General features: G+C 36.8%; 1 protein-coding gene across 1 annotated transcript in view; it reads left to right on the top strand.

The window, feature by feature from the left end:
- Nucleotides 1-3,018: 3,018 nt before the first annotated feature.
- Nucleotides 3,019-21,197, top strand: part of TBC1D8B (TBC1 domain family member 8B) — a 56,616-nt gene continuing 38,437 nt past the window's right edge. The window contains exons 1-2 of the mRNA XM_059157831.1: nucleotides 3,019-3,314; nucleotides 19,412-19,522. Of these exons, the coding sequence (XP_059013814.1) occupies nucleotides 3,185-3,314; nucleotides 19,412-19,522 (241 nt within the window). The 5' untranslated portion in view covers nucleotides 3,019-3,184. The remainder of the gene's footprint in view (nucleotides 3,315-19,411; nucleotides 19,523-21,197) is intronic.

Below are 21,197 nucleotides of genomic sequence, written 5' to 3' on the forward strand. Positions count from 1 at the left end.
GGATTTAACATGGATAGCAGCAATTTCTCTTCAACCAATATCCTAGTTCTCAAACACTGCCTTAGAAAAATGTAATGGCCATGTCCGGATATAAACTTTTTAAAAAAAAAGATTTTATTTATTTATTTGACAGAGATCACAAGTAGGTAGAGAGGCAGGCAGAGAGAGGGGGAGGCAGGCTCCCTGCTGAGCAGAGAGCCCATTGCGAGACTCGATCCCAGGACCCTAAGATCATGACCTGAGCTGAAGGCAGAGGCTTAACCCACTGAGCCACCCAGGCGCCCCTGATACAAACTTTTTTAAAAAGCAATTCAGTCATCTAAAATTCTTTAACAGGGCTTATTTTTTAAAAGGTGCCTATGTAGGTCTTAATGGAAATGTGATTAATTGCCCCGAAGTTGTTGTAGAGTTTGATTTTCAAATATCTAATTTGCTTCAATCAATAAACCTAAAACTTTAATGTGCCTACAAATTACCTAGGGATCTTGTTAAAATGCACTTTCTGATTCAGCAGGTCTGGGATGGGGTCTGAGATTCTGAGTTTCTAGCAAGCCTCCTGGGTGACACAGATATTGCTGGTCCGGGGTCCAGATTTTGAGCAGCAAGCCTTTAAATGGTTCCCCAGCAGTGCTCCACCTGTTTTGAATCTTACTGTTTCTAAACCTGCTAGGCAGGCTGTAAAACATCAACTAAGATGGTGAAATTCATTTCAAATAAGAATCCAGTAGAGTCTTTGAGAGCTTCAGCTTTTCCATGGCACAGGGTTTTCCAGTACCTATTTCCTATTTAGGGTTTTATCCAGTACCTATTTCCTATTTAGGGTTTTTCACATAGGTGTTTCAGGCTATGATGTAGAAGGTTGAGTCAGCTGAAATATTGACCGCTAGATAAATGAGGTTTTATCTCTGCACTGTACATTATTTCCATAAATAGGTGGCTTCGATAAATCAGAAAACAAGAATGGAAGCAGACAGATAAGGTGAGATGCTGTTAGAGTATACCCGGAAAGTGATGTGAGGCGAATCTGAAGTGGTGATAGGATGGGATGAACTTTTGAAAAAGAAGTAGAGCAGGGAGAGTAGGTGAGTGGGGGGGGGGGTAGGTGAGTGATGGTGGTGAGACTCAGAAATTCAAGTGGTGGTGAGATTCAGAAATTCAAGAATATTCCAAGATTCTTAGCTTGATCATCTTGGTAAGCAGTGGTGTTCTGAACTATGAGAACCTAGAAGGATAAATAACTTCAGGCAGGGGAAACATTGGAGAATTAAATTCAGCTTTGGACATGTATTTGAGGTATCTACATAGCATATGCACAGGTAGTATAGTGTCATGTTTTGTAGTCAGACAAATCTAGATTCAAACCCCAACTCTGTTGCTTATTTAGCTATGTGATCTTAGAAAGTTATTTAACTCCTCTGAGACTCCTGTTCATCTCTAAAGTAAGGATGTAAAAATGTGCGAGTTTATTAATAAGGATTAAATCAATATTATACAGAGGAACCATCCAGTTTCGGACAGCCCTTGTCACAGTTGTAACCATTAAGTATATTGGGGGAAATGTGGTTTGATGAGGAAGAAAATTAAAAGGAGAAGGAAAGGTAAAAGGGACGCATTACACCTGTCTGGTACATTTACCAATTTTACCAGGAACATAAGAAATTATCTTCCTTAGTATATATCCAAATTGGGATAGCTTTCCCTAAAGATACATTGCAGTTTGGGCTCTGGGAAGATTGCCTCCTCCCATCTTTTCCAGAAAGCTGCCTTGGGACTTTTTACCACCTTTTAGCAATAGAGTATCCCAAATTGATCCTTTTCTCACCCCCAAGAAAAAAATCCCTCTTGTAGCACACGCCTGCCTCCCTTTAGCTGGCCCACATCTTGGCAGGTTTAAGCCAGAGACACTCCTCCAAGGCACAGTTCTTTGGCTCCATCTCGGCATCCCATTTTTTTTTTTTTTAACGAAATGGCCTTGAGGCTTTATTCTCAAAATAGCACACCAAGAACCCCCTTTTTAAAATATACATTGCCCCCCAACTCCGTCTTCTTACAAAACCGTTTTTGAGTTCAGTGCACTGTTTAATTCTGGTGGTCTCACTTATTGAAATAAATAAAAACATCCCTCAAATATTTCCTCACTGCGATGCCATACAAATCACTGACCTCATTCACCTTAGTGCTTAAGCAGAGGCCAAGGTACAAAAAGGTGAAGGCCACCCTGAAAGGGATTTTTTTTTCCTTAAAGAGTTTAATAAAAGGGAAAAATGTTTATAAATTGTTTAGATCCTGAAAAGTAGAGTCAGAGAAGACGTATTCTGTGGCTGATTACAATAGTTAAATAAACAGGGGTGGCAATGGGGAGAGGGAGGCGCCCATGACGTTAAGAAAATCCTGCGCATTCTGGAGACTTTATGGTCCTCCTGTATGCCCAGAAAGAACTTAATCTAAGATTTTGAATTAGACAAGGAGTTGTATCAGACGCTACTCACTGCGTGACCTTGGGTAAGTCACCTCACCCGTCTGTGCTCTTGTTTATTTATGTACGAAGTGGGAAATAATATCCACTTAGCAAGAATTCTGTGAGAATTACGTGAGATAATGTATATGAAATCGCTTTAGTGCAAAGTAAGAACTCATTAAATGTCAGCGCTGCAACTGCTGCTTCCCGGAATGGGCCGTTAATGACTCCAAAATTCCAGAAATTTCGTTTTCTACAGTTTACCACCCTCGGCTGTAAACGCATGGGAAGAAACAACACATTCATACCTGGGGCTCACTTACTTGAATAAAAACCTCTTTAAACGATAGGCAAAATGCACTTAAGCGGTGGCGGGACGCTCTTTGAAAGCACCCCCAAGCCCGTTCTCATCGCTGTGGATTGTGGGAAATGTAGTCCTCAGCTCTCATTGTTTGAGCACAGAAAAGCGAGTAGAAAACTACAACTCCCAGGAGGCAAAGAAGCGGGACTATTTCCCAGTCGGGCGGTAGAGCTGTAGGAGGGAATTGGCAATCTCTCTGCCTACGTGGGAGAGAAGGGAGGGGTGGGGGAAGTGGAAAACCTGAACCCAAGCCGCTGCTGCCTGAGGAAGATTTGGTGGGAGGAGAAGTAGAGGGAAATACACGGGCAGAGGGTAAGGTGAGGAGGGCATCTGGGTCGCTGCTGCCGGGCGGCACAAAGTTCGCGATGTGGTTGAAGCCTGAGGAAGTGCTCCTGAAAAATGCGCTGAAGCTGTGGCTGATGGAAAGATCCAACGACTACTTTGTGCTGCAGCGGCGTCGGGGCTACGGTGAGGAAGGAGGAGGGGGTCTCACAGGTAAGCTGCGGCCGCCCCCACCCACCCCGGGGCCGTGCTCGCTGGTACTTAAAAGGCGGTGAGGGAAAACTGTTACTCGTCGCCACCCGCCGCCCGATTTTATACCCCGGGCGGAGGGGCTGGGGTTCTCCTCCCGCCACCACCTTTCCGCCGCTCTCCCTGAGTCCTGACAGTGCCTCACCGGGCGAGCCACTGCTCTTTGGGTGGGAGGAGGAGAGGTTGGAGGGGTCCTTTTTGAGGCGGAAGAACAATCAGAGGCGGAGAAGAGGATTTTAAGCAAAGTACCTGCCCGGTCTCTTCCCACGGGGGAGGGGGCTAATGACGAGTGTTAGTCCTCGACAGGTAGCATTGAGGCTGGTGACAGGGGCCAGTTCGCAGTTGTGGACTTAACTTTTTATACAGAATTCCCTATCAATAATCACCGTCCTGGGGAGTGCGGGTGTGTGTGGTGTGCGTGTGTGTGTGGGCGGGGAGGATGGTGAGGAGAAAGGGAGGAGCCCCAGTCACATCCTGAGGGATGGGCTTCAAATGAGAGATTAAGAAGGGGGGTGGTGAGCGGGTCGGAGTGGCGAGGGGCGAGGGATAGGTCTCAGAATTGCTGACCTCTCCAAATTTAGCATCTTTTACTTTGTCACCCCGTTTTCAGTCCTTGGGATCTTATTTCAGAGTAACCTCCGTAATTCGTTTCCCTCTCGGGGGTTTGGAGCTGCCCTTTCTTTCAAAGCCACGACCGTAAGCAAACCGGTGAAACAAATGGAAGTTTAACTCTGGCCGCCTAAAATCCACCCTGCCTTCAGTGATTTGATTTGCAAATCCAGAACTGTCCCTTGGTCAAGTGTTGAAAGCCTCAGAGAATTTTATTTTGAGACCTTCCGTCTGGGGCGGAGGTATTCAAACTTTTGGACATGGGCGAACGCAGAGCTCTTTTTGGTGACAATTTGTAGTTTGGTATTGTGGCCTTGAAGTGGTGGGCCAGACTTCGTTTAGGCAGCGTGATGTTGCGGGAAGAGGGAAGAATACAGAAATCTGCATTTTAGTCCGTCCTCATGTCTTGTTGAATGGCATTCGACAAATTCTTTAATTTATTCAACCATAAACGCCTGCTGTGTGCCACATGGAATGCTACTGTACAAAGACAATTAGGATTCACTTCCCCGCCTTTGAATTCATTGCTCATTATCTGGATAAGGGGGGAGAGGGTCGGGTTAGAGGCAAGTAACCAGTAAACCAGGCAAATTATAATTATAACCAGTAACTAGTAAACAGGCAAATTATAATTAGAACCAAATAACTGAAAGGTTGTGTAAAGATTTATGGAGGAGATGGCATAGCTTTTCCTCTTCTGTGAAATGATGTCTACTTCAACAGAATTGAAAGGATGAAATGAAAGGTAATAGGTGCCAAATCAATATATATTGTTAAGATATTGATAACTGTGTGCTGTTCTTTCCTTTTCAAGGTGAGGTGGAGAGAATTCTGGGGTTCTACAGGATTTTTTTTTTTTTATTTTGCAAGATCTCTTCAACTCATCCAACTTCTAAAAAGACCCCCTTGAAAATATGGCAACAAAAATTGCCTTGTTAAACTTCAGGCTTTGTCATTTTCTGATTTTTTTTTTTTTAATTACAAGTGTTATTTTGCAGAGGATCCTTTCCATTTAATAGATGGATATATTTTCCAGATTAACAGTTGAAAATCAATCTTGATAAATACCAAGTGACGCAATTTACCCTCTTCAGTCCATGGAGAACAGATCAGAGTATATTTAAAATAGATCTTAATAGCCCTGTGTTACAGCACAATATTTTGGTTCCCCATTTTATTTGACCAGAATTTTTATGGTGCTCTTGTTCACATTACCAGAGAAGTATATTTCACTTCATACAACTGTGTTCCTGAAAAATAATAGGTAAATCAGATTCATGAGAATCAGATCAGTGTAATGTAGTATGAAATAGTTTTTCACTTGTTGCAAATTTCCTTTAAATAATCATTCCTTGTTTTCTGTTTTTAGTTTTTCATTTGACATATTTTCTTAAAACATGGGCCAGTTGCACCAGTTTCTCTATTCCACCCACTCCCATGTACTCTTCAAATGCATATCTGTAGGATAAGAGATTTGTCTGCAGAAATAAACCAAGATTTCTATCACACGTGTATGTTGAGAATAGCCATAACCCCTAATGTGGTCAGTGTGTCTGTCTGCTTGATTGTTTTACCTGTGGTATTTTCAAAATGCTTGAAATTTCCACATAAGTGCTGCCACTATATTCCATGTAAAGTAAGCAAAATGGGTCAGAAAGGAGCAGAGGTGTTTTTAAGGTTTGTTTGGTTCTTTTTGTTCCAGAGGAAAAGTGTATGCTGATTTTCATAACTGCTCAATTACTGTATTCTTACTTAAAATTGTGAAGCCAAGAGCTTTGCTATGCTTTACTGCAAATCCACATTTGGATTAGCTCTCACAGGAGTTTGACTGGGTGCCAGCATAAGCTTGCCTTTGTCTGTTTTGTTTGCTGAAATTCAAAGTTATGTCCTGCCCCTTTAAATGATTCCTTTATATGTTCTGTTTAATGGAGATAATAACCATCTAGAAATGTTAATAGTTATACTTTCTTTAAGATTTTATTTCATTGTTATGTGATAATTGGCAATAATCACCAGCAATGTAATGACTTGAGCTATGACTTGGTGAAGTTAGTTGACTCTTTTTTTTCTAATAATGGAATTGGAGCAGCAGAGAACTCTAGGGTGGTTATAACAGGAGACTGATATGTAAGTTAGAACTCCAAGGTCCTTTTCTAAATTTCTGAAACATCTCTAATGAATATCTGGTAGATTACTTATTTGGCTAATTTATCTTACTTAATTGTTCTGGTTCACAACAGGGTAGGATATCTTGTGGAAATTTTTGTTATACATAAAACTTATTTTATAGATAAAGTAATTTTCTTACATCTAGAGAAGTAATTCACCCATCTGGATTTTTGCAGGTATCTTACATTATCCTTTGATCCTCCTGGATGATAAGGGTAATGACTTTGCTGTGGCATCTAAATTTAGCACCTGGCTTTATGTAATTGAAAATAATGTATGCATATTTGGATTGTTAAGCAGAAATCAACAATTTGCTCTGCTTGGTAGATTGGAACTACTACATGAGTGGAATTATGAGGCTGCATTCTAATGTATGGGAATTAGGAAGACCTGACAATCAGGAAGCTTTAATTTAGATTATTTGTTGAGACTATTCTTGAATATTCCATATCTGAAAAGTGTAAGCAGGTTCTTATGTGTTAGATTGATAATCTCCCTCAGTAGATCTTGTTTGGGGATTGTAGAACAAAACTAAAAAGTAAAATTTATTAAAATTGAGAAGTTTTAGACATTCTGTTTTCTTATCTCCTCTTTCATCTTGGCACCATTACTTTGGAATTAAATCAGATGTAAAAACTAGAACAAAGTAACATTTTAAATGAGCTTTCCATTTCAAAATGTTTTATGATATTTATATAAGCTTAACAAATCACCATATAAATGATTCATCATAATTATACACACACATAATAATAAGGTAGCCTTTTAAAGAATTTCTTAATGACCATCTGTCAAAAATATAAGGCTTTCTCTCTTTTTCCCCACTCCCAGCTCAAGGAGCCCATCTCTGAGAATGTTCTCACTTTTTCTTAGCAAACTATGCCTGCATTCCATGTTCACAAAGGAGCTATCTGATAAAATTTTTGGCTTCCCAGGTGCTTTATTATTGGGATGAGAGTACGCAAATGGTGGCCATGATATCACATTTTAGATAAGGAAATATCAACCCCCCCCACACACTGTAAATTAATAAATATTATTTTGACTTATTGAAGAGAAAATCCCATAGGGCAAACCTCAGGAGGACAAATCACACCGTGTGCTTCCTTCCTTTACTCCCTCCCTAGAACATTTTGATGCACATGAAATCAAGTAAAAAATTACAGTTGACCCTTGAACAATGTGGAGGTTAGACATGACAGGCCTCCCCACCCCCACCCTGCCATGTGCAGTCACAAATCCACGTATAAATTTTGACTCCTAAAATTTAACTACTCATACCCTACCATTGACGGGAAGTCTTACCAATAACATAAATAGTAAATTTACCTATATTTTGCATATTGTATATTGTATTCTTCCAATAAAGTAAACTAGAGAAAAGAGAGTGTTATTAAATCATAAGAAAGAATAAATACATTTGTATCATTGCACTGTATGTATGGGTAAAAATCTACGTATAAGTGGGCCTGCACAGTTCAAACCCATGTTATTCAAGGGTCAAGTGTACTTTATTATTTTCTTTTCATGTGTACTTTAAAGATGGCTAAAATTAACAACATAGGAAGGAACAGATGTTGTCGAGGATGTGGAGAAAGGGGAACACTTTTATGCTATTGGTGGAAATGCAAACTGGTGCAGCCATTCTGGAAAACAGTATGGAGGTTCCTCAAAAAGTTAAAAATAGAGCTACCCTACAATCCAGCAATTGCACTACTAGGTATTTACCCAAAAAATACAAAAATACTGATTCAGAGGGGCACATGCACGCTGATGTTTATAGCAGCATTATCAACAATAGCCAAATTATAGAAAGAGCCCAAATGTCCACCATCAACTGATGAGTAGATGAAGAACTTGTGGTGTGTGTGTGTGTGTGTGTAAAATGGAATATTACTCAGCTATAAAAATAATGAGATTTTGCCATTGCAGTGATGTGGATGGAGCTAGAGAGTATTATGCTAAGCAAAATAAAGTCAGCCCAAGTAAGACAAATACTGTATGATTTCACTCATATGTGGAATTTAAGAAACAAAACAGATGAACATAGGGGAAAAAAAAGAGAGAGGCAAACCAAGAAACAGACTCTTAATTATAGAGAACAAACTAAGGGTTGCTGGAGGGGAGGTGGGCAGGGGGGTGGGTTAAATGGCTGATGGCTATTAATGAGGGCACTTGTTGTGATAAGCACTAGATGTTATATGTAAGTAATGAATCACTGAATTCTATACCTGAAACTAATATTGCACTGTATCTTAACTAGCTGAAATTTAAATAAAAACTTGAAACTACAAAAATAAAAAGTAATAAAGATCTCTTTTTAAAAAAATATTTAATTCGAGGGTATGTGCTATGGTGAGTGCTGTGAAGTGTGTAAACCTGGTGATTCACAGACCTGTACCCCTGGGGATAAAAATATGTTTATTAAAAATTTTTTTAATTAAATTAAATTAAAAAAATAATAATAAAAATATTTAATTCCAGTATAATTAACATACAGTGTGATATTAGTTTTAGGTGTACAATAGAGTGATTCAACAATTTTATACATTATTCAGTGCTCATCACAGTAAGTGTACTCTTAATTCCCCTTATCTGTTTCACACATCCCCCACCCACCTCCCCTCTGGCATTCACCAGTTCTGTGTATTTGAGTCTTGTTTTTTGTTCACCTCTATTAATTTATTCATTTGTTTTGTTTCTTAAATTCCACATTTGAGTGAAATTTATATAGTATTTGTCTTTATCTGACTTCACTTAACATCATACCCTCTAGATCCATCTGTGTGGTTTTGAGTGAGAACTTCATTGGTGGTCTTACCATGCGAAAGATGATCATTGTTACCACTTTTTCTTGGTAGTAGTGGAAGGATTATTGATTGCATAACTATAAGCCTCAGGAGTTTTTTTAGTTACCTGTTGATAACACCGTTTGTTCTCTCTTCCTTTCCCCTCCCTTGCTTGTTGCTGAGGTCTTTCTATAAGCATACAAGAAAACACTACTTACCTTCATTTAGAATCTTCAATCTTCAATCCTCAAAAGTTAAATTAAAATAATAAAGATGATGTGCATTATGTAAAGAGGGGCTTTTTTGGCTAAGATATTGGAAATTTATAATGTAAGTAGGAAACTGGTATTTGCTAGCAAGTGGCTTTCATTCTAATGAAAAAAAAAAGACTAAAAATTATGACATTGACCAACTTTCATTTTTCCAAACCCCCTGCAAAGCTGACCTTTCTCATTTAAAGAGATCTTTAAAAGTAACTTTTTACTTGATTTCACATGGATCAAAATGTTCCAGGGAGGGAACAGAGCATGGTGTACTTTGCCCTCCCAGGGGTTACCTATGGGATTCTTTTTGTAATAAGTCAGCTACAAGCCAACATCCATAAATACATCAATACACCACTGAGTTCATTGACTGCACTTGCCTCATTAACCCTACTACCTTTGTTTTCCCTTATTCTTTAATATTTTTATGTCTCTATTGACCTGTAATTGTTTTATAAAGGCTTTGTTTCCTCATCTGTAAAATGGGAACAAAACTTGTCTTCCCTACCTTACAGCACTGTTCTGAGAGTCAAATGAGTTTTAAAACTTGTGAGCAACTATATAAACATCTGATATTCATTTATCCACTAATGGAGTGCCATTTTCTGTAGGGCCAAAGGAGCATCTATATTTATATTATTTTCCCTGTATTTACTTTTACCATGTTGTATACAGAAATTGATTTGGAGTACTAACATTGAATATGTTCAATCTGCAACGATTCCACTATGAAAGTAAAACACTGATAGTTATTCAATAATTTTGGTATAATAGTGATTATGCATTTATTATTTATAACCGGAATGATATACATGTAGTAGAATAAAATATCACAGCAACATTTCATTTTGATCTATGATTGGCCAAAACGTGGAAGTTCTCCAACAGTACTTCTACAGATAAAAGCACCACTTGTCTTACTGAGTGATATTGAAGAATACATATAACTTGAGTCACATTAGTTATAGTTTTCAAAACATACTTGAATAGAAATGATTCAGCTGGTGAAAACCCATGCTTCTCGTGGACAGTTGCAGTTGTGGAAGGACTATGGATGTAAAGTAAGCTGCCCAAAACTAATAATAAATAAATAAAATTAAATAAATAAATAATAAATAAATAAATAAAAACCAATAATAAAATAAATGGCAGTATAATGTTTACCCTGTTGGAGTACAACTATGACATGTATTTTATATTACATTTACCTTAGAAAATCTGCCCAGTTTTCCACCTTTTGCTGCTGCTATATAAGCACAAAAGATAAGAGTAAATTCCATAGGTGGTTGTAGAGGATACATTCATTTAACAAATACTTACCAAGTGCTTTCTAAAAACAAGCACTGTTTTAGGTGCTCGAGATAATAGCAAGTGAGCAAAACAAAATCCTTATTCTCATGGGGCTAACATTCTAGTTGAGGGAGGCAAATAAACAATACATGGCTGGTGGTAATAAGCCATATGAAGAAATATAAAATAAGCTATAGTGATAGGGGAGGAGGTTGGTATTTTAGATGAATTTGGTCTAGGAAGACCTCTTCAAGATGACCTAATAGCAGAGACCAGAGGGACTAGAGCATATGAAGCCAAGTGGATACTTGGAGGCAGAGTGAATATATATAATTCTTTCTAGGAATTTTGCTGTGAAGAGAAACAGAAAAATGGAGTAGTAGCTAGTTACTGTCCTGAGTATTGGGTATACAAATATAGTGAATAAAACAGAAATTCTCCCTTCACAGAATTCATAATTTAGTGGGACAGATAATAACCAAGTAAACCAGCAAATACGTAATTACTAGGGTAGTCAGTAATGATATCTGCCTGATTTTGGTGACTTAAAGTCATGAATGAGGGTTATTTGAAACCCCCAACACAATTTTCCAAGGCCAGTTCTGGTGTGAAGTATGCTTATCAGATGTCCTGTTAAATAATACAAGGATTCCTAAAAGCAGTGATTAATAACAATAGGTGGTATTCTGGTGGCAGTATTCCAACCTGACATCTGAAAAGCATTTTGTCAAAAAGCAGTTTCTGTTTGTTTTTGAATTAAATCAGCCAAATATGGAAACTAATAAAATCTGGGATGTGGTATGATAGAGAGAAATGAGAACACTCTAAGCAGGACAAATTATATGATAGCATAAAAGCAAAAAAAAAAAGAAAGAAAATGGCAGTCATTGGGAACACAGCAAATATTCCAGATTGATTTATTTGTGGATAGAAATATAAGACTCAAGAAATAATGCCCTGAGCAACTAGAAAAGGTTGTTAAAAGGAATGCCCTCATCTACAGAATAGGAAAACCTGAGATAGAGAATTAAAGGTACTTGAGAATTAAACCTTTGTTGTTTTTTTGTCCCCACTGTTCTTTCAACTCCAGTCTAGATGGTCTTGTTTTTTTTTTCCTCCCTTGCTCCAGTGTAAAGAAGTGAAGTTTTAAAACGATCACATTTGTTGATTTTTTTTAATCATTGTATTAATTGTCCTCTCATTTTATACTAACCAAGATTAGGGTCAGCTTTAGATCCTCTAAGTAATGTTTATTTAAAGTGCTGTATCATTTGTATATCTAGTTTTCAAGTAAATGTCTTTAAAAGAATGCAGGGAGAGGGAAAACAAGACAAAGAAGAGTTATTTTTATTAACTGTTTTCCAAAGCTCTTAGTGTAAAGTTGGCAGCTTTGAAAATGCCAACTGTGGCTATTGGATTATTCTAAAATAAGCATTCACAGTCCTGTTTTAAGGGCTTAGTTCTGGTAGCAAAAGCAGTAGAACGAACTATACCCATAACCTCCACTGAGAACACTAATTTCTCTTCTTGGAATGTATTTTCTACTAAGTGTGTTGGCAGTTTACTAATTAGTTTGTTCATTAACATTTAATGAAGTTGAGATTATAAAAAATTCAGTAAAGGTATAGTTGTTTGACTTTGAAAACATGGCAATTTATGACAAGATATAGAATCCACTATAAAGTTCTAGCAGTCATTTCTATGGCCAAGATTTATAATCACACGTTTTACGTAGAATTGAAATAAAATCTTGGTAGTAATTTAGAAGTTCATTTAAATGACTCTTCTGCAACTAGAGCAGTGTTGCCTTACACAGTGCCCTCAATCTAGTTTGCAAGCAGAAAGAGACACTTGTCAAACTGAAGTGTCTGAAATTAGTACATAGATAATGAGAACCATCTTCAAGCTGTGGCTGTTTTAACAGTCTCTCCAACACTCATCTCTTGGGATCCTACCTGTTTGTCATTATCATTGACGTAATACAAAAAAGAAATGTTTGGGGCACCTGGGTGGCTCATTTGGTCCAGTGGCTGGCTCTTGATTTGAGCTCAGGTCATGATCTTGGGGTCCTGGGATTTAGCCTCCGTGTCCCCCAAAACGCTCAGTGGAGAGTCTGCTTCAGGATTCTCTCTCTGTCCGCCCCTCCCCCCACTTGCTATCTCTTTCTCTTTCTCTCTCTCCCCCAAAATAAACAAAGAAATCTTTTAAAAAATTTTATGCACAACTAATGAATCATTGAACACTATCCCCAAAACTAAGGATAGACTATATGTTGGCTAACTGAACATAATAAAAAAAATAAACAATCTAAACAATTAAAAAATTTTTATCAAGTTTGCAAATGTCTAAAACTTAAAAGGGATAGGGTGCCTGGGTGGCTCAGTCATTAAGCATCTGCCTTTAGCTCAGGTCATGATCCCCTGCTCTGCAGGAAACCTGCTTCTCACTCTCCCACTCCTCCTGCTTGTGTTCTGTCTTTTGCTGTGTCTCTTTCTGTCAAATAAATAAATAAGATCTTTTAAAAGAATTGAAAATGACAATTAACACCATAGATCAGTTATCTCAACACTGACTGCATCTTATATTCTACTGAGAGCCTTTTAAAACAAACTAAGTGACCCCAGGAGGGATAAATGACAGAAGATAGATGAAATGTTCATAATTATTGAAGTTAGGTGATGGGCACAAATAAGTGTCAATATATTATTTCCTCTATTTTTTTTTTACATTTGAAAAATTTAATAATATAGAGCTAAGGGAAAAAAACAGAACACCCAGACCATATCCCAAATAAATTAAATTAGAATGTCTGGGCTTTAGTAGTTTTGAAACTTGAGCTTGAATAGTTTCAAAAATTCCAAATGATTCAAATTTGAAGTTTCAGTTGAGAATCACTGTCATAGAAAATAAAATCAAGATTCAGAAATACCTGGGCAAGTTAGAATGCTCAGTTGACATCAGTGGGATAAAATTCAACATGGGTAAGTGTAAACTGCATTTAGGTGGGTTTTTTTTGTTTGTTTGTTTTTGTTTTTTTGGTTTTTTTTGAAATCAACTGTACAGGACAGAGAATACCTGGGTTGGTACTTGTATTTGTGAAATAGATTGAAGTATATTAGTCAATAACAGGTTTAATATAATGTGATGTAATGGCTTATCACATGTAATGTGATATAATGGCTTAAAAAGGTAGTATGATCTTAGACTACATTAATAGAAACTTGGAGCCCACAATATAAAAAACCTGCCTTTATTCAGACCATATCTGACATTCAGATTTGAATGCCACATTTTATAAGAGACTTTGACAAATAGGTATGTTAAGAGAATGATAGAAGAAAAATCTCACATACCAGACAATCTCATACAACAAACAAATGAAAAAAACTAGGAATATTTTAAGTTAGGAGAAGAGAAGAATAAGCAAGGAAGATAGAATAATTATAAAATAATCATAATATTTGAAGACCCATTGTGTTCAATAGAGAGTATGTTTTGCATGGTCCCAAATGCTACCCAGGAAATAGCATTTTATTTATTCTAAGAAAAACTTTCTTTTTTCTTATTTAAAAAATGTGTAAAAAGTAGCTTTATTTTTTTATCTTAAAGATAAAAAATGTTCATTGTAAAAGTTTGCAACAATGTGTATAGGTATTAAAAAATAATGATCACCCATCATCCCTCTGCCTAGAGATAACCACTATAACTAGGATCACCTACCTTATTTGTGGGGCCCAGTGCAAAATGAAAATTCAGAAATCTTTGTTCAAAAATTGAGAATTTCAAGACATAGACAGCAGAGAATTAAACTAAGCAGGGGCCTTTCTGAGCATGGAGCCCTTTGGACAGGTCACAAGCCCATGAAGCTAGCCTTGACTATAACATTTGGATATATAAATCCTTTCATATTTTAGAAAGGACTTTCCAATTTTTTATTGTGTTTAGTTAGCCAGCATATAGTACACCATAAGTTTTTGATGTAGTGTTTAGGGACTTTCCAATTAATAGAAAATCCCACCAAAGCAATAGTCTACCTAGGGAAAAGTAAACTTTCTGGAGTTCTAAAGGAATAAGCCAGGCTTTTTAATCAGAGATACTATAGAATATGCTAGAGATTGGACTACATGACCTGTTAGGGTATTTTTCAGCTCAGTTGTGCTTTATCTCTATATAGCTAAAAAGAATTGGTTCATGAGCAATAATCATTACCTGCAAATAGCCTATTTTTAAAAAATGGTGGAACCTTGCTTTTTTGTGATCTTCCTATGCCATTCAATAAACAGTATTGTGATGGTGTATATCCTTAAGAGGCTTGGTGTTATTTGTATGGCTGGATGCTACCAAAAACTCCATAGACATTACCAGGCTCTAGAGCATTGGTACCTTACTCAATGTAGACATTCAAAGGATGATTTGAACTTCTTTATAATTTTTAATCTCTTGTTCTGTCATAATAATGACAGTGTCTATTCTCTTCTCAATTTACTATAGCTACAGAAACTCCCATGTATAAGCTGATTGATGACCTTGGATGCCCAGGCTGTCAGATAATAAACCTCTATGTACGTAGAAAAGCAACCCAAAGTTAACTGCTTATTTTCTTGTACTTTTACAACCCAGACATTGGCACATATTAATTCCTGATTGACTTGCAAGGACTTGATGATGATTATAGCTTAATGAGCTAGAAGAGTTCCCCAAATGACTGGAAATATATTCTAGCACTAGGTTCCAAATTATTTGTCGAATAGCATTAAACTAACTGGCTGATTTAATGTACTTACAAAAACTGAACAATTTCCTTTCTACATAGTGTAAGGCACTTATAATCTTGTGAACACATTTCTGCTGCTGGTGGTGGGAGAAAATGACCTTTCTTGTCAGTGATTTTGACTACGTTGTCCCCAGTCTCACAACTTTCTAGCATAGAACTAATTGTTATTATTACATTACTCAGGAATGATTATCCATGGCCTCTCCTTTCTTTTCTGCCTCCTCACACATCCACTCTCCCACCATTATTTTTCCAGCTGAGGCATACTTTTTTTTTAACCATTTTGCTCTTTCTCCTGTTCTAATACTATTTTTCTAGTGTATGTAAGTAAGGCAATAGAATTTAAGCTAGTTTTACTTAAAATGTGGTAAGGCCAGTGGTGCCTGGGTGGCTCAGTTAAGTGTCTGCTTTTAGCATAGGTCATGATCTCAGATCTCAGAGTCTTGAAATCAAGTCTCACCTGGGGCTCCCTGCTCAGCAGGGAATCTGCTTCTCCCGCTCTCTCTGACTCTCCCCCTGCTTGTGCTCTCTCTCTCTCTCTTGCAAAAATAAATAAATGAAATCTTAAAATAAAATGTGGTAAAGGCAAAATAAGTGATTTTCCTTATAAATTTGAAAAAATTTTTTGAAATTTTTAGAATTTAAATTCTTGGGAGGCAATTCCAGCAGCTAAAACAATGCTGTTTAATAAGTGCTTTTTTAAAAAAGATTTTTATTTATATATTTGACAGACAGAGACCACAAGTAAGCAGAGAGGCAGGCAGAGAGAGGAGGGGAAGCAGGCTTCCTGACCAGCAGAGAGCCCGACGCGGGGCTCGATCCCAGGACCCTGGGATCATGACCTGAGCTGAAGGCAGAGGCTTTAACCCACTGAGCCACCCAGGTGCCCCTAATAAGTGCTTTAAAAAAAAAATTAATTAACATAATGTATTATTAGCCCCAGGGGTACAGGTCTGTGAACCGCCAGGTTTACACACTTCACAGCACTCACCATAACACATACTTTCCCCAATGTCCATAACCCCACCACCCTCTCCCTACCCCACTACCCCCAGCAACCCTCAGTTTATTTTGTGAGATTAAGAGTCTCTTATGGTTTGTCTCTCTTCTGATCCCATCTTGTTTCATTTATTCTTTTCCTACCCCCCAAACCCCCACGTTGCATCTCAACTTCCTCATATCAGGGAGATCATATGATAGTTGTCTTTCTCTGATTGACTTATTTTGCTAAACACAATACCCTCTAGTTCCATCCACATCATCACAAATGGCAATATTTCATTTCTTTTGATGGCTGCATAGTATTCCATTGTGTGTGTGTGTGTATATATATATATATATATATATATATATACACATACCACTTCTTTATCCATTCATCTGTAGATGGACATCAGGTTCTTTCCATAGTTTGGCTATTGTGGACATTGCTGCTATAGACATTCAGGTGCACGTGCCCCTTCAGATCACTGCATTTGTATCTTTAGGGTAAATACCCAGTAGTGCAATTGCTGTGTCATAGGGTAGTTCTATTTTCAACTTTTTGAGGAACCTCCATGCTGTTTTCCAGAGTGGCTGCAGCAGCTTGCATTCCCACCAACAGTGTAGGAGGTTTCCCCTTTCTCTGCATCCTTGCCAGCATCTGTCATTTCCTGACTTGCTAATTTTAGCCATTCTGACTGGTGTGAGGTGGTATCTCATCGTGGTTTTGATTTGTATTTCCCTGATGTCGAGTGATGGGGAGCCCTTTTTCATGTGTCTGTTGGCCATCTGGATGTCTTCTTTGCAAAAATGTCTGTTCTTGTCCTCTGCCCATTTCTTGATTGGATTATTTGTTCTTTGGGTGTTAAGTTTGATAATAAGTGCTTTTATTTAAAGTTATAATTCCTTTATTTTGACAATGTTGTCAAGTTTTTATATGTATATTTATATACACAGACATTTATACACTTGATTTTGAGGAGAGTTACCTTTTTTGGTTCTTCTTTCTATTCTTTTATCTTTCTTCTGAATATTTTCCCTTTCTGGTCTTCAAACTGAGAACAGTCTCCTTTTTTTTTTGCATTTCCTGAATAATTTCAATCACATTGCTCTGAAGAGGCTATCTGCAATGTTTAGCTTCTACTTTTCTTTCTTTATCCTTCATCTTTTAGCCAAATCCAATTTCTCACAGTCTCTTTTTCATGCTGAAAGTGATAGAATTATTTTTTTCTTTTTTCTCTAAACCCTCCAGGAATTCCATGATTATTAGATGAAATATAATCACCTCCTCTGTCTCTCCTCCTCATTCCCATTCTCTCTTCCCCAGCACCTACTCTTTAATAATGTTGTCTGGATTTTCTTATTTCTGTTTCTTAAATTCTTCCACTCATACCAGAACATTTTTCATATCAGATCACTTTTTTTCTCTGTAATCTGTACATGTTGCCATTGCCAAAATCTTGATACTTTACTCCACTATCAAAACCCTCTGTCAGGGGTGCCTGGTGGCTCAGTGGGTTAAAGCCTCTGCCTTTGGCTCAGGTCATGATCCCAGGATCCTGGGATTGAGGGAGCCTGCTTCCCTCCCTCTCTCTCTGCCTGCCTCTCTGCCTACCTGTGATCTCTGTCTGTCAAATAAATAAGTAAAATCTTTTAAAAAAAATCCATGAAACTCTCTGTCAGATTGCTAATTGATATTAGGCTGCATTTGTGACCCCTGATTTTATTTTTTACTGATTTCTTACATTTACACTCTTAACCTTTCCTTTCATCTGAGCCAGATTTCTCTTTGTATCTCTATTCTACCACCTAATGTTCTAATTTACCACCTCCCTCAATGCTCATTATAACTTTCTACCACACATCTGCCAACCTACCTATATTCTCATTCAAAGCTTGCTTGTAATCTTAATTCCTTTTAAGTGAGTAAAGATAGGAATAGGAAAGTAGCCAAAAGCCTATTTTGTAATTGGTTTAAATTTTTTCTCAAATCTCTATGCTAAATTAAAGAGAAATGCCTTATAAAACAACACCAACACTCAATCAATCAAGGGAAGGTAGTTTTATATATTTCAGTCATCCCATTGAAATTTTGCTCCTGTTGTGCCTAGCAACATGTTGAAAGGTAGATGGAGTACACACCCAGAAGTAGGAGACATGATTATTGTCCTCCGAGAACTAATAATCTAGATAAGGAGTCTAGATTCATATACGTGAAACATTTAGAAATAGTTTCAATAACTAGCCTAATAATCAAAATGCTAGGTTGTATGGTATAGATTTTAAGTGTTCAAAGTAATCAGGAAAAAGAGAAGGTATTATTGCTTGGGATTGCCACAAAAGATTTTATGTGGGAAGTAGGTCTTGAGGAAAATGTAGAATTTGGGTTATGGACTGAACTAGAAGACTTACATTAGCATGCATAGGTAAAAAGAAAATTGCTTAGCAAAGACTCTTAACAAAGAAATTAAATTAGTTGATTATTAAAGCACCAAACTTTTTTCTAGGGAAGAGTAGGAGATATAATCCGATGATGCATTGGAACTAATTGATCAAAAGCCTTGAATTCTGAATTGAGGAATTGAGAATTGTTAAAAAGAAAATCCCCTTCTTATACATTTTAGTTAGTCAAGGTTTTACCTTGTTTGAATACCCAAGATTTTCTTATATAATTATAGTATTTGTTAACAATGAGTGCTTTACTATATGGTAAACATTTTTCTAATTTTCATATGTAATAATAGCTCATTTCCTCTTTACAACAACCCTTTGTGGTAAGGTCTATTTTAACCCCCTGTATTACAAATGAAGATGAAGAAAAAGTAAGTACAGCTGGTTCGATTTGGCACAGGTGACAGAGCCAGTATTCAAACCCAGGAAATCTCTGGTACAAGAATCTACATTCTTTTCTGCTATATATACAACCTTATAAAGGATATATATAAGTGCTGTAAATATACAGTGATATTCATACAATTGAACCTGACTTTTTTTTTTAATTGAAAGATAATTTTCTCAAGGATTACTCATATTGGTCTGAAGATATTTTTTCTTTAAGAAAATCTTTATAAGGAAAACTCTGGGCTAGAAATTTTTAAAAAGATTAATCCATGAGTTTTTAGATGAAGTGATACTGGCTTTATGTTTTGTAAAATCTTTATTTTAGCGGTCTCTTTATTACAACAGGACTCCTAGTTGGGACTCTTGATTCAGTTTTAGATTCTACTGCTAAAGTTGCTCCATTTCGCATCCTACACCAGACACCAGATTCTCAAGTTTACCTGTCAATTGCATGTGGTGAGTACAATTTTTAAAATGTATAATCCAAACAAATAAGCATACTAAGAAATTGAATATTTACATGTATTTATACTCCCCAGTTTTGATTTAGAAAGGAGTTAAATATGTAACTCTACATTAAGAGAATAGCCAGATATCTAATTGTTCAGGAAAGAAGGATTACAGATTATTACAATTTTTTTTTTAAAAAATCCATTAGTGTGAGGGACCTGAAGCATGTATTCCAGCAAATTTTGGTCAGCACTACTGCTATAGGATTCCTTTCTTCAACTTACATCTGCTTCACCCAACCGCTGAGAAGATGAGAAATCCTCACATTTCATCTGTAATAACTCAGATTAGGAGAATCAAGCCCAAAACTAAAGATTGTCCCCTAAGAAAGTATAAGTCTGAAAAATTGAAACATTTTTAGTTACACATCTACTTTCTCACACAAGGCATTATATCCTTGAAATAAAAGAGATGTTTTACTGGTAATGCTACATTCTCATTTATGCTGATGTACTTCAGATCTACATTTATATACATAGTAGAAAGAAAATGAATTAGGATGTTCTTCCTAATAAAACAACTCAAAATTTTTTTAAAAACCCACAATGACAGTTTATTTCTCTTATGATGCCATTATAATGTTGGTTTAAATTAAAATCCTGGATTTCTGGCCTTTTTCATGTTGAAAGACTGCATTTTTCTCTTTCTTTCATCTCCCCCTCTCTTCTCAAGTAGATAGATACGCTTTAAAAAAAAAAGCATGTAAATTCCTGGATAGTTCATATGTGTGAACATACAGCATACCATGAATTTTTAAAGATGGGGCTTATCTTTTGCATCTCCCTATATATTTATTTAAGCATTGCCAGTGAGTGTTTTCTTTTGGCTTTCTTAAATTGAATGTCATTTAAACTAAATGAAGACCATGGGGCACCTGGGTGGCTCAGTGGGTTAAAGCCTCTGCCTTCTACTCAGGTCATGATTCCAGGGTCCTGGGATCGAGCCCCACATCGGGCTCTCTGCTCAGCGGGGAACCTGTTTCCCTTCCTCTCTCTCTGCTTGCCTCTCTGCCTACTTGTGATCTCCATCTGTCAAATAAAAAATAAACAAACAAAAACCTTTAAACTAAATGAAGATGACATTATGCCTGCTGACATTATGAGACATTTGTAACCTCATCTAAATCTGGTTGGTAGAAATTATTCAGGGAAAAATATCCATTCTACTTTAAAGAAGAAGGACTATTACATAACTTATTCACCCAATATAACATGATGCAGAAATACAATAATTACCAACTTGAAGAAATATAATAATTACCAACTTCCTTATACCTAAAGAACCAAAATAAAGGCTTAAAATTTTCCCATGACTTTTATTTGTGATTCATTAAAGATAGTTATTAGACTTGGTATTGTGACATTAGTAACATGAATACAGTTTCTAACTGGAGTATAAAAAATAGGCAGTTCTGCAGTTTCAGTTAATGTATCACTTCCATGTATCATAAAACATACCAAGGAGCCAAGATGTTCCTTTTGAATGAGATTTTTATAATCCACAGTGCTGGGGAGATTTTAAAGGTATCTTATTAAAGGATATCTTTTTTTTCTCTCTCTTTTTTAAAGATTTTATTAATTTATTTGACAGAGAAAGAGATCGCAAGTAGGCAGAGAGGCAG

This window comes from Mustela lutreola, chromosome X (genome assembly GCF_030435805.1).
Source record: "Mustela lutreola isolate mMusLut2 chromosome X, mMusLut2.pri, whole genome shotgun sequence".
NCBI lineage: Eukaryota > Metazoa > Chordata > Mammalia > Carnivora > Mustelidae > Mustela > Mustela lutreola.